Here is a 12,872-nt window from a genome sequence, read left to right on the forward strand (position 1 = left end):
GTCACAAACGTCCTCTTCTTCCTGAATAAAAGTGAGATTATGCTGCATACTTGTTCATATTTTAAGTAGTTCGCACAGACAAAATGTTTTAAAAACAATAAAGTTCCTAATACCCGCCTTCTCTGAACAGTTAGCTTGCTGCCCCATCCCCTTCCTCCCTATCCTCTGTTGTGTGAATCCATGGACTAGCCTCCTCCCTCCTGCCATGCATGGTCTGATGTGCTGCCACTGCCCTCAATTTAGTATGATGTACCAGTCCACTCCTCCTGCCCTCCATTGCCCAATTCTATGCCCCATCATTGACCTCCTGCTTAAACTCTGTGCTTAGCTTGCTGCCCCTATTCTCCTTCCCCCTGCCCTCCGATGTCTTTGTGCATGCCCCTGCTCCATCCTTTTTGCCCACCATGTCCCATGGACCTGCCACTCCTATCTACTCTGAGTGTTCTGTTGAGCTGCCACTCCCCTCCCACCTGCCTAGCATTGTCAGATGACTGTAACCTGTCCCTGCCACCTCCACCCTGCCTGTCCACATGCCATGCCCCTATCCTCTTCCTCCTGTCCTACATGGTCCATTGTACTGCCACACCCTTCTGCCCTCCCTGGTCTGTTGTGCTGCAACTGCTCCTCCTGCCTGCCCCGTGTGGTCTGTTGTGAGGTCCCTTCCCCTGAACTTTCTTGTCTGTGCACAGGTCCTGACCCTCCCTTCTATCCTCCATCGTCCTTTGTGCATGCCCCTCCACCCTCCTTCTTGCCCATCATAGCCATTGTGCTGCCACTAACCCTCCCACTTGCCATGCATGGTCTTCTGTGCTGCCATGGCCCCTCCCACCTTCCCTGTGTGGTCAGTTAGCTGCCCCTGACCCCCTCCCACCTTCCCTCCATGGTCTGTGTGTATGCCATCACAGTCTCACTGTTGCTCTTCATGGTGTGTCTTGCTTCTAGTGCCCATCCTGCCTGACCTCCATGGCTATCTTGCTGCTCCTGCCCTGCCCCCTTGCCCCCAGCCCTACTCCCTCCCTCCTGGCTTGTCTGTTGCATTGTAATGCCCCTGATCCGTCCCTCCTGCCCTTTATGGTCTGTTATGCTGCAGCTTTCTCTCCTGTCTGTCTATTATGGTCAGCTAGCTACCATTGCCTCTTGCCCCTCTGTTCTCTGTTGTCCATGTGCATGGTCCTGTCCCCTCCCTCTTGCTTTCTATGGATTGTTGTGCTGCACTCCCGTCCTGCATGCCCTGTGTGGTGTATTGTGCTGCTGCAAACCCTGATGCCTGCCCTGCAGGGTCAGTTTGGTGCACCTCTCCATGTCCCTCCTGTCCTCTGTTATCCAAGTCCATGTCCCTATCCCATTTCCTTCCATGATCCAATGTACCATACTTGCGAACATTTTGAACTTGGTAAGAGGGAGATTTTGAAAAAAAACTGGGGTATTGATTTTCCCCTTTGAGTTACATTGAAAAAGAGGATATTGTAGACAGGAGACAGATCAAATAAAGCCCATTTGAGCTTAAAAACATTGGACGTTTCCTGGCTGAATTGGGTCTGTTGGCATGTATGGTTGTACTACCATTGCCTCTTCCTTCTGCCCACAATGGTCTATTACATTGCCACAGCCTTGAAGGAGGGTAGATTTTGTATCACAGGGGGCCCCTGACCCGTTCTGTCCACACCTGAAGTATGAGACCCTTGTCCTTGCCCTGCCAGCTGCATTTGTAGGCCGTATTAAATTGACCAGCGGGTCCTGTGTTGCTATATAATTATCCTGAGACATCCTTACCACTCAGCCAGCATAAAACCCCTGTGTAGGCCCTTCTGTTCAATATGTAGGCCTCTTTGTTAAATTGACCATAGCTCTGCAATTTTAGTGTATAGCAGTCTGAAGGCAGGTCTGCGAGGCCTTCTGATCCAAACTAGTAGCCCCCACCCTACCCGAGTGCTCCGTGCTCGGTATCAAAGTTCAACATCCCCCTGAAGCTGTCGACATACAGTAGGCTGCATCCTGGACTGGTACTTGCTTCCTGGGCAGGTTTCCCGCTTTTAAGGAAGTGGCAACCGCAGAGCGTCAAGTTAGGAGAACTGAGGAGATTTTATACATGAATATATTGAATTCCCGTACAATACCCATTATTTTCTGCTTGCTCTATGGAACTTACGATAAGCGATTGGCCTGAGAGACTGACCTTTTCACCCAGTCCATTGTCAGCATTAAGTGGGTAAATGACGAAATGTCTGGTAAAATCTGCAGACGAAGCTTTTGGGTAGCATACGTAGGTAGATGTAGCGTGCAAAGGAGCCCACAAAATGATATAAAAAAGGAGCACCCACAGATATCGACGGACTACCTCGCCGTCTGTATGTAGGTTAACAGGCAGTGCAGGTTTTCCCCAAGAGCTGGGAGCTCTTGTCTTCCTTTGCTTAAAATGTCTTGCTCTGCTTTGCTTGAAGTATCTTATTCTATTTTACCTATATGAAATGTCATGTTATGTTTAACCATTGTTCTCTTTACTTTTGCATTTAAAAGATTTTGTATTGTAATTGCAGGAATGCTTGCTCTAAGAGTAAACGTGAGTGTTCCTAGGTAACATTTTCCTTGGTGTAACTTGTTTCTCATGATGCATTTATAGATGTGTTTTCTCTCTCTCTCTGTCAGTACATTAATTGAGATACAGAGAATATTATGACAGCTGTATGATTATCTGGATTCTGTATTTTGTACTTTATGTCTCTATTCTGCGGTTTCTTTGAAGTTGCATCTTCTCATTAAACTGCCATTGTATTCTGCCTCCAATTCCATGTCTCATATGTCTGTTTTCTTCATTTTTGGAGCAAGAGTTCCTAGGCACCCCGGCTCAAATTAAGGTGCCCCTTTTGTCCCTGACTCACTCTCCTGCTCAGTTCTGTGGTGGCTCCCGGGGATCTGGGGACCGCCCCTAGCTTCCTTGACCCGTAATAGATCTTCCCTCCAACAGCCTCTCTTGCAAGTCCTGTATTGTTGGTTTGTTGCCCCTGCCCCCCTTTCCACTGCCCTCCATAGTCTGTTGTGCTTCCACGGCCCTTCCTGCCTGCTCAGTGTGGTTAAATTGTTGCCTTTGCACCCTCCTACCTGCCTTCAATTTTCAGAGTCCGTGCCCCTGGCCTCTGCCTCTCAACAGTATCCTAATGAACAACTAGATTGCTAACATTCTATATTTATTACAAAAGTGTGGAACGCCTGACATCATCTTGATGTAATCAAAACTGTAATACCTAGAGCATTTCCTTTAGAAATTACATATACGAGAGGGTCTTATTGGCATCAAAATTATGGTTAGTGCTCTAAAAGACTAAAATAAGGACATATTTTCTGAGTTTTCAAATAGCGACAAAGCACTTTTAAATTATTTGTTATCTTTATGTTTTTTTATCCAGTTGACCACTTGATTAAATGTTGCACTTAGGGGAGAGGATGTGGTGTTACTTCCAGAACTGCAGCCTTTGCAACTGGGGAACCAGGTTGAAGTTTCTGCTTCAGCTCGACATTCTGTGATTCTGGTCAAATCACTTAGTCTCCCCATGTCTACAACCAAAATGAATTTGTTCTTGTGTGATGTAACCAATGCTCATGTAAAGCACTCCAATACCTGACAAGTCTGCACTATATAACACTGCAAAAACACAAAATAATAAGTGTTTTGCACACTTCTGTCATTGGGCTATATTTGGGCTACATCTGGGTGATTTTGGGCTACATTTGGGCTCTTTTGTCTCCGGTGGCCATCTTGGGAGATTTATTTGTTATGAAGTTTCCTAATTTCCTCATGTACTGCAGTCTCCTCAGTAGGAAATGCTTTCAGTTTTTTACTTTGATTCCATCATGAAGGTATTCAGATATGTCACACATTTGCCATAAATTCTGAATGTTAGCACTCTAGTTGCTCATTAGATCACTGTAGTAAAACTACTGCACCATGGAAGTCTGCTCCTGGTATTAAAAGTGCATGTTTCAGTCTGCATGTCAGAATTTTTTAATGAAATAGAAGAGGATTTGAGAAGTCACTCAAAATGTGCCCTCATTTTCTTTCTTCAGCATTAATCATAATTTCTATGGCAAAATGAACCTCCTCATTGTGTTCCTTTTTAAATTAAATGTTTTAAGTGTTACCAGTTTATTCCAATCAAGATGGCTTCAGGTGTGCCATACTTTTGTCATAATGAAGACAGTAAGCGCTCTAGTTGTTTTTAAGAACATTCTGGGACATTCTGTCATTGGGCTATACTTGGGCTACATCTGGGTGATATTTGGGCTACATTTGGGCTCTTTTGTCTCTGGTGGCCATCTTGGGAGACTTATTTGTTATGAAGTTTCCTAATTTCCTCATTTACTGCAGTCTCCTCAGTAGGAAATACTTTCAGTTTTTTACTTTGATTCCATCAAGAAGGCATTCAGATGTGTCACACATTTGCCGTAAATTCAGAATGTTAGCACTCTTTTTGCTCATTAGATCACTGTAGTAAAGCTACTGCTCACCAGGGAAAACTGCTGCTGGTATTGAAAGTGCATGTTTCAGTCTGCATGTCAGAATTTTTTAATGAAATAGAAGAGGATTTGAGAAGTCACTCAAAATGTGCCCTAATTTTTCTTTCTGCAGCACTAATCATACTTTTTATGGAAAAATGAACCCCCTCATTTTGTTCCTTTTTAAATTAAATGTTTTAAGAGTTACCACTTTAATCCAAGCAAGATGGCTTCAGGTGTGCCATACGTTTATCATAAGTAGGACTGTTAGCGCTCTAGTAGTTCTTTGGAACACTCTGGGAAGCTGCAGTAGAACACAAAGGAATCAACTGACAGTCTCTGCCCTTGTTGGATGTACATGTTTTACTGAGAATGTCAGACTTCATTCTCACATGACTGAGAAAGATAATGTGAATTTACAGAAAATAAGCTCTCAGTTTAGCCTATAGATCACCTTCCAAACCTCTGTGGTAAAAGCATGAGAAAATATTTTTCTCTCAATCATGATATCCCAGCAGAAGGCTTTTTCACATGGTGAAATCACCTTAGAACATACCACAATTCCTAAAATGAGTATGGTACCATCAACAAATGATTTATAATGTAACTAAAGTCTTAAAACCTTCTATTAACTGCAATGCTTTTTAATGAGGTGCTATCATGTATATTGGTCCCAAGATGGCTGCCAACACTTCTTGGATGAAGTGCTGACAGCCAATCAGATCTCAGGATGAGATGTGTGGTTAGGCTCCGCCCACATATATATATGCTTTTAAATGCTATTTTCTCAGGAAATACTGAACAGATTTACACCAGACCTGCAAAAGGCACTTCCTTGACCTTATGGCTACCTCTCTGCCAAATTTCAAGTAATTCTGTTCAGCCGTTCGGGCTGTAGCTGTGTCTAAAGGTCCTATGGAAAAATGCATGGGGAAAACGCGTTTTGGGACCCCCCTTTTTTCTCGGCCCCTGCTTGACGAATCCCCCCGAGACTTTCAGGGTAGGAGCGGAGCGTAGCGCCCCACCTATTTTGAAACTTTCGCGAGGATTCGTCGACCGGCGCCAAAGTTATTCCAAATAGAATGTTGCGGATTTCCTATGGAAACAGGGTCCTAACTATAACTACCTACTGGCGACCGCCAGTAGGTAATATATATATATAATTTGCATATAATTTTAAAGTTTTAAAATAAATTAAATGCAGTAGTTTATTAAATTAATTTTATTTGTTATATGTTGTAAAATTGTATATTAAATGTAATTTGGTGTTAAAATTGATATTAATATTTAATACATATGATTTTATTTTATGTATATATTTAAATCGATATTTTTGACATCTATATTTTTTACAGCAATATTTTTGATTCAATATTTTTTTACCTGCCTGTGTAGATATGGGAGTCGATATTTTTGTAGTCTATATTTTTTACTGATATTTTGAACATCGATACTTTTAATATTGATATTCTAACAGTGAGCCCATGACAGTGGGTGTTTGTACTTGGTTGTTGGCTTGTGGAGAATTCTGCCTCAGTGCCGGATGTCATTAGGAGTTCAGGTCCCGGTTTACTAATATTCGCCGCAATGCACCACAGCAACCAAAGTTATTTTGCTTCCTGGTGTCAATGGCAGATAAAACAGATGAACCATATCTAATAGGACATGGCACATTTTTTCTCTCCCCCCTCAATGCCACACTTTTGGCTGCCAAGTGCCAACACACCCCGATGCAACAGTGCAAAGGTGTGTGCATTCTGTAAGACATAGATTTAGTACTGGAAGAGGACCCTTCCAGTTCATAAACCATCACTTAATATTTTTTCACAATTGTATGTCTGCTTGATAAGGCAGCTTTAATGCAATGTTGGAAAAATGAGTAGAAACGAAAATATTTCCTCTTGGTATGTCTTCTTCAAGGAGGGATAGGCAAATCCCTATCTCCAAATGTTAGGTGATAGGGATTTGTGCCAAACCCCATGGGTGGGTGCATACCCTTGTACCAGCCATGAAAGATCCATTTGACGAAAAGGAGGGGGTGGATCTATTCTGACAATGAGGGCGCCTCCTTACAATGTCTTTGTCTCTGCACCTGCATCCACAATACGGTGCACATGCAGAAGCAAAGTATTTCCCACATTTTCACAGGGACATGACCCCTTTTAGGTAGCTCTGCATGCTCACCCGCACTCTCTGTATTACAGAAGGGGGGCAGTGCAACCATCTGCAGCCACTTTGCTAATACCAGAGTGCCCCAGGGATGCAGACATTTGACTCACACTCCTCCTACGACCCCAGGGCACTTTTATGTAATATCGCACCAGTTAGTCCTAAACAGTGTCGGAGACCATGAGCTGGATCACCAAACATTTATGGCTGGCACTATTTCATGTCCTTGGTGGTAAGTTATGGGGCTGCTTGCTCCAAACACATTTTACCACTGTATTATGAAAACAGGATTTTGGTGGTGGTAGTATGCAACAAAAATGCTTCAGCACATTTGTTGTGTGGCTTTTTTGTAGTGCTGATGTAATCTGTTATTTTTGTGCTACTGTGTATTTGTAGTGCATTATTTCAGTGAGACTTTGTTGTGGTGTGCTGTGGTTACTGTGTTACATTCTGTTTTGACTGATTTGTTGTGCTCTTTTATGTTATTTTGTGTATGCAATTGTGTTATATTCTTTTGTTAACTTTAGATATGACAATAAGCGATGCAACATTTTCAAGAAGCTGCATGTAAAGTGACAGTGAAGTGGCATGTAAAGTGCTGCAGTGAAGTGGTATGTAAAGTGCTGCAGTGAAGTGGCATGTAAAGTGACAGTGAAGTGGCTTGTAAAGTGCTGCAGTGAAGTGGTATGTAAAGTGCTGCAGTGAAGTGGCATGTAAAGTGACAGTGAAGTGGCATGTAAAGTGCTGCAGTGAAGTGGCATGTAAAGTGCTGCAGTGAAGTGGCATGTAAAGTGACAGTGGAGTGGCATGTAAAGTGCTGCAGTGAAGTGGCATGTAAAGTGCTGCAGTGAAGTGGCATGTAAAGTGACAGTGAAGTGGCATGTCAAGTGCTGCAGTGAAGTGGTATGTAAAGTGCTGCAGTGAAGTGGCATGTAAAGTGACAGTGAAGTGGCATGTAAAGTGCTGCAGTGAAGTGGTATGTAAAGTGCTGCAGTGAAGTGGCATGTAAAGTGACAGTGAAGTGGCATGTAAAGTGCTGCAGTGAAGTGGCATGTAAAGTGCTGCAGTGAAGTGGCATGTAAAGTGACAGTGGAGTGGCATGTAAAGTGCTGCAGTGAAGTGGCATGTAAAGTGCTGCAGTGAAGTGGCATGTAAAGTGACAGTGAAGTGGTATGGAAAGTGCTGCAGTGAAGTGGCATGTAAAGTGACAGTGAAATGGTATGTAAAGTGCTGCAGTGAAGTGGCATGTAAAGTGACAGTGAAGTGGCGTGTAAAGTGCTGCAGTGAAGTGGCATGTAAAGTGCTGCAGTGACGTGGCATGTAAAGTGCTGCAGTGACAAGCAGCAGTCCATCTCTGCCAGAGGTGTCAAACTAGCAAGCTCAGCATTTTACTACTTAAGACACCAATCAGTCTGAAACTGTGGCAGAGGCTGTGATTTACCTTAGTGCTTCCAGTGCTCACTTTATGTGATACGACCACTAATGTGCACACACACACCGATTGTTTTTCTTTTATTAGAACCGTGCATTCTTTATCTAAGCACCGAAGGACCGCTCGAAGGGAAGGCAAACTGTTCTGTGACAAGCCTGGAAGCTACATCTCCAAGTAAGTTTAATAAATTACTTTCAGCTCTAGTTCTGTTTTAGTAACTGAAACGATAGATGCAGTTCTGCGCCCTTGAACCTTGTCAATTTCTGCTGGATGATGAAGTGTCTAAAACTGTTGTGGGACTTCCCTGATCCGATTGGACATTAAAGGAGCAGAGCTGAGGCTCTGCTGAGAGGTGAGATGGCCACACGTTCTTGCCATATTGGACGGCATGCACCAGGCGCGCGCCTCCTGGGTCTATATTCGAGGCTAACAGTAAAAACGCTGGCAACAGACTCCTAAATCCAGCACTAGGTTTTGCCAAAAGGTGTAATGCCCCGGAGGGCTGTGTCCTGCATTGGGTAAGTGACGCTCTAATGGCAGGAGAGGGGCCGAATCTGAAAGCCTAACGTTGTCTGCAGATGAGAAAAGACACAGCCATGGTAACATTAATTTCACTGCTCAGACATTATCGGATGGACATCAACAGGGAACTGTGTGCGCACAAGGATAGCGTTCTGCCCTCCCTTCTTTGGTAAGACACAGTGGAGCCTCGCCTAGGTACCTGGATAGAATGTATAAAGACTAAGGAATCGAAAGAAGTGGTATCTCCCTGACTACCTACCTACCAACCTACTTTAATAATGTATTTCCAGTGAAATTACAAATCTGTCTGTCTGTCTGTCTGTCTGTCTGTCTGTCTGTCTGTCTGTCTGTCTGTCTGTCTGTCTGTCTATCTATCTATCTATCTATCTATCTATCTATCTATCTATCTATCTATCTATCTATCTATCTATCTATATACAGCCACTATGCAGATACTAGATCTTCCAGTAAAGTGCTAGATGAAGGGGATGCAAGCCTCTTGGTATTGCTTGGTCTCTCAGCAGCTTTCAATACCCTTGACTACTAGATCATTCTGCACACCCTATCCCTAAGAATGGGATTTGAACAGTCCTGCATAAGTTTCACTCTCTTCTGTCCCCCAGATCAGTTTGTGAATACGGGTCTCATTTACGAGGTTTCGGCGCAGGGCAGCGCCGCAAGGAATCTAGCTGCGCGGACCTGCATCAAAAGAAAATGGCAGAAATTAATGCGCCATATCTTTCAGATACGGTGAATTTCTATCCTTTTCCCCTGCGCTGGCACACAATGGGCTGCCATGCACCAACACAGTCACCCTTGCGCCATGGCGTAAGGGTGTCTGCCTTGTAAGGGTGATTGTTTTTGTGCAGGAAGGGAAACCTTCCTGAACAAACATTATCATGAAAGGTGTTTTCCTCTGTCTATGTGTGCTACAGAATGCAGCACAGATAGAAAAAGGAAAAACAATGAGAAATAAAGGTATTTCTCCACGTTGTGCCTCCCTTACACCTTTCCTGGGGAGGCGTTACAATCTGGCGCCTTGCCAGCTTTATAAAACGTATAAATCTGGGAATGCATCATAGTTCTATGAATGTCGCGTGGGAACACCCACAGCAACACCCACAGAACGCCCCTTTGATATAGAGTACTGCGTGAAAGGGGACCATATTTACATAGGTACCCCCCATGTGCACCCCCACCCCCCCCAACTTCCAGGGGGCCGCAACGGGCCCCCAAATGTGATTCCCATATGCCTTTCCGTGGCGGAATTGGGCTGCTCCCCGCCCGCATGCGTCGACTGGGCGGAAAAGCAGCGGACGGTCTTCCCATCTGCCATGGTACCCCCACCATACTGATATGGCAGGGGGAAATGGGAGGCAGGCAGGGGATTATGTCGTGCGGATCGCCACCGCCATGCGATGTTTTTTTTTTAAACTTGCTCTTTTACTTTTCTGCTCTCAAGACAACATTCCATGCCTGACAGTAACCATGGCAAAGGAGTGTTTTTTCATTTGGACATTCCAGAAATATGTGAGGAGTTAATTGCTCTGATCCATTTTCTGAGCACTGGTCTTCAATATCATGATAGTGTGCTTTCAACTTCTGCTATTCAATATTTCTTTTAAATCTTGGTTGAAAAGCAGTGCTGCCGCTGGCAATACGGAGACGAGTAACAGATAGTCTCTCGACCCAATCAATCTGTGGATTGTGTTTCCATAACCATGATTTACCCAAACTGATGAAAAATGGTGGAGCATCAAATATATCAAAACAGAGAGTCTCTAAATGCCCTGAGGGTGATACCAAAACCAAGGCTTCAGTTTATTGCACAAGTTTCCCACCAACAGCTCTAACCAGCATTCTCGTTCTTGATCAAAGGAACATTGGGGCATATTATCAAGACAGGCGATAAAATTATCACCGCTTTAGCGGCAGAAAACTGCCGCTAAAACAGCGATAATGGGCTTGATAATATGCTCTATGGAATTCCAATTGAAGCCCATGTTAGGTGTGAAGGACACAATTAGTAGAACAGAAGTTAGGAATTTTTAAAGAATAAACTGTAGAATAGTGCCTTAAAGCACAACACGCCAACCAGGGATATCTGGTCACACCGGACTGGGACAAAGTCACAAATTCAAGCCAAACATGTTGGAGCATGGGCCAGATATAGGGGCCCAGTGAGGCCCCCTGAACAAACTACCTTAAATCCCATTGCATTGCGTGGATCCGAGTCTTAGATGCACAACGCAACTGTAGCTATGCAATGGTTCTGAGACACAGCGAGGATGCAGTGCAAGGACCAGTTACATTATCATCTAGGATCTCATGAATACAGCTTGTGATGCAAATTTCGGCATCAGAGATGCAGCGCACACCTAGGGATGCATCGGTTCCGAGGAGCTGCGAGCCTGCGATGCTGTGCCCGGTGTCGTCATTCGGGCTGCTGCAAGAAACCTTGACCAGCGCACAGTGGACAAGAATGTGTTGAACAGCCTTTTATACCAGTGCTGTTTGTTTTGACCTAAATATTCGTATTTGAAATATTGGCAAATCTTGGAAAGGGAAAGAGACACTCAGGCTTACTGACAGTGACTCTATTTTGGACTGAGAAAATTGTGAAGGTGATAATCAAAGGCTCCCGGTTTTGACTAGTGTATGGAACCTGCATTTGATGTAATGGCAACCACAAATGGCAATCTCTATTCCCACAGTAACTTTTCAATGGATTTGTATGTTTTGTCTGGCTTTTAAAGGAGAAGAACTTCAGAGAGACTGAGCCATAACAAAAAAACATAGGGCCTAGTTACACGTTTCATATTTTGCCCTACGCAGGGGCCCAGAGGGGAAGGTGGCCCATTTTAGAGGCTGATTCAAGCTTGCAGAGTGTCAGCTACTGTCCAGCACATTTTCCTTGCATTTTGAAATCCACTCCACTTCACAAGAGCTAAAATTAACTGTTTCCAACTGTTTCCAAAGCTGCAGGTTGAAGAGAGTGTGTAGACCCTGTTGTTTTCAGCAAAGAGTGCTGAATAAATGAGCTGCTTGGATGCTTGAGGACCTCTATGCTCCAGTCGCCAAGCACAAAACCACTCACTACATTGGCAAGGCACATGCCTCACCAGTGAGTAATTTTGAGCCTGCTGTCTATTGTGTGGATGAAGTTGAGGAGCATCAGGATAATTATATAAGGCATTGTCTTCCAGAACCAGCAGGAGATGACGGGGTCATGGACGTACTGCTGAAATCCAGTAGCAGCAACGGGTACCATAAGTGAACTTTTCAATGCCTTTTAATTTCACCAATAAAATGATGCCCGATGTTGCAAAGAGGCTGCAATTTTTTTCTGATTGTGCCAGTGTGCTTTCTAAATCCCACTACAGCCAGTTTTAAATGGGTGAAGTCAAACATGGTATGAACTTCTTGCTGTTAGGAATTCCAGAATACAATAAGCCCCTTTCATTTTTACTGAAACAGTGATCCAAATAATGGCAGCCTTGAGTAAAGAGTGGTCACAGTTGTTTTAAATAATGGAATCAGAGGTAACTACTGAGGTTTCAATATTGTGGGGAGCTGTGTGGATGGAAGTAGAATAAAGAGTTAACCAAGTGGCCAGTGCTGACTGTAGGTTTGGAGACTGCCTAATTCCTGGGCTTTAATTGTTGTCAAAGGTCTGCTTGGGGTGTGTACTATTGAGAGGTCTGTTGGAAGGTGGTTTATTAGTGGGCGTACTTAATTACCTACAACTAGTAATAACACCATAATTACAAATAAGGTCCAGTCAAGTCTCAATAAATGAATCCTTCCTAAACCCTTGGTAGCTTGGTTGACGAGTAGTCAGACTTAACTTTCGAATACAGGTGTGTAAAGCATTTCATTTCACAAAAACAGTAAACAAGTAAGACACAAAACATAATAAAAGTACAAAACCAATTCATAAAAATAGGGAATATGTTTATCTTTATAATGACACCGAAATGACAAAAATCCAATGCAGGGAAACAGAGATATGAATTTTTATAGATTAAATGTAAAAATGTGCTTTCAAGAGTCTAAAAGTGAAAAGTGCCAACTGCAGCAATCTGGTCGCGCTGAATCAGTATCAAGTCAAAGTTTCAAGGACAACCGGATACGCTGAGTGGCTGGGGCTTGTCAAGTTTTTACCTTTTGCTCTTAGTCACTTTTTTGGAGCTTTTCCTCTCGATGTTGAGCGATCGACTTTGTTAATCCGAATTTCAGTTCGACGATGATCACCTGC

The 12,872-nt window shown here is 43.6% G+C and overlaps 1 protein-coding gene across 1 annotated transcript in view; it reads left to right on the forward strand.

The window, feature by feature from the left end:
* The window catches only part of LOC146788612 (uncharacterized), a 459,070-nt gene that overhangs the window by 187,125 nt on the left and 259,073 nt on the right, over positions 1-12,872 (forward strand). The window contains exon 3 of the mRNA XM_085633182.1: positions 8,180-8,266. Coding sequence (XP_085489308.1) covers positions 8,180-8,266 — 87 coding nt within the window. The remainder of the gene's footprint in view (positions 1-8,179; positions 8,267-12,872) is intronic.

Source organism: Triturus cristatus, chromosome 11 (assembly GCF_964204655.1).
Source record: "Triturus cristatus chromosome 11, aTriCri1.1, whole genome shotgun sequence".
Classification (NCBI taxonomy): Eukaryota; Metazoa; Chordata; class Amphibia; order Caudata; family Salamandridae; genus Triturus; species Triturus cristatus.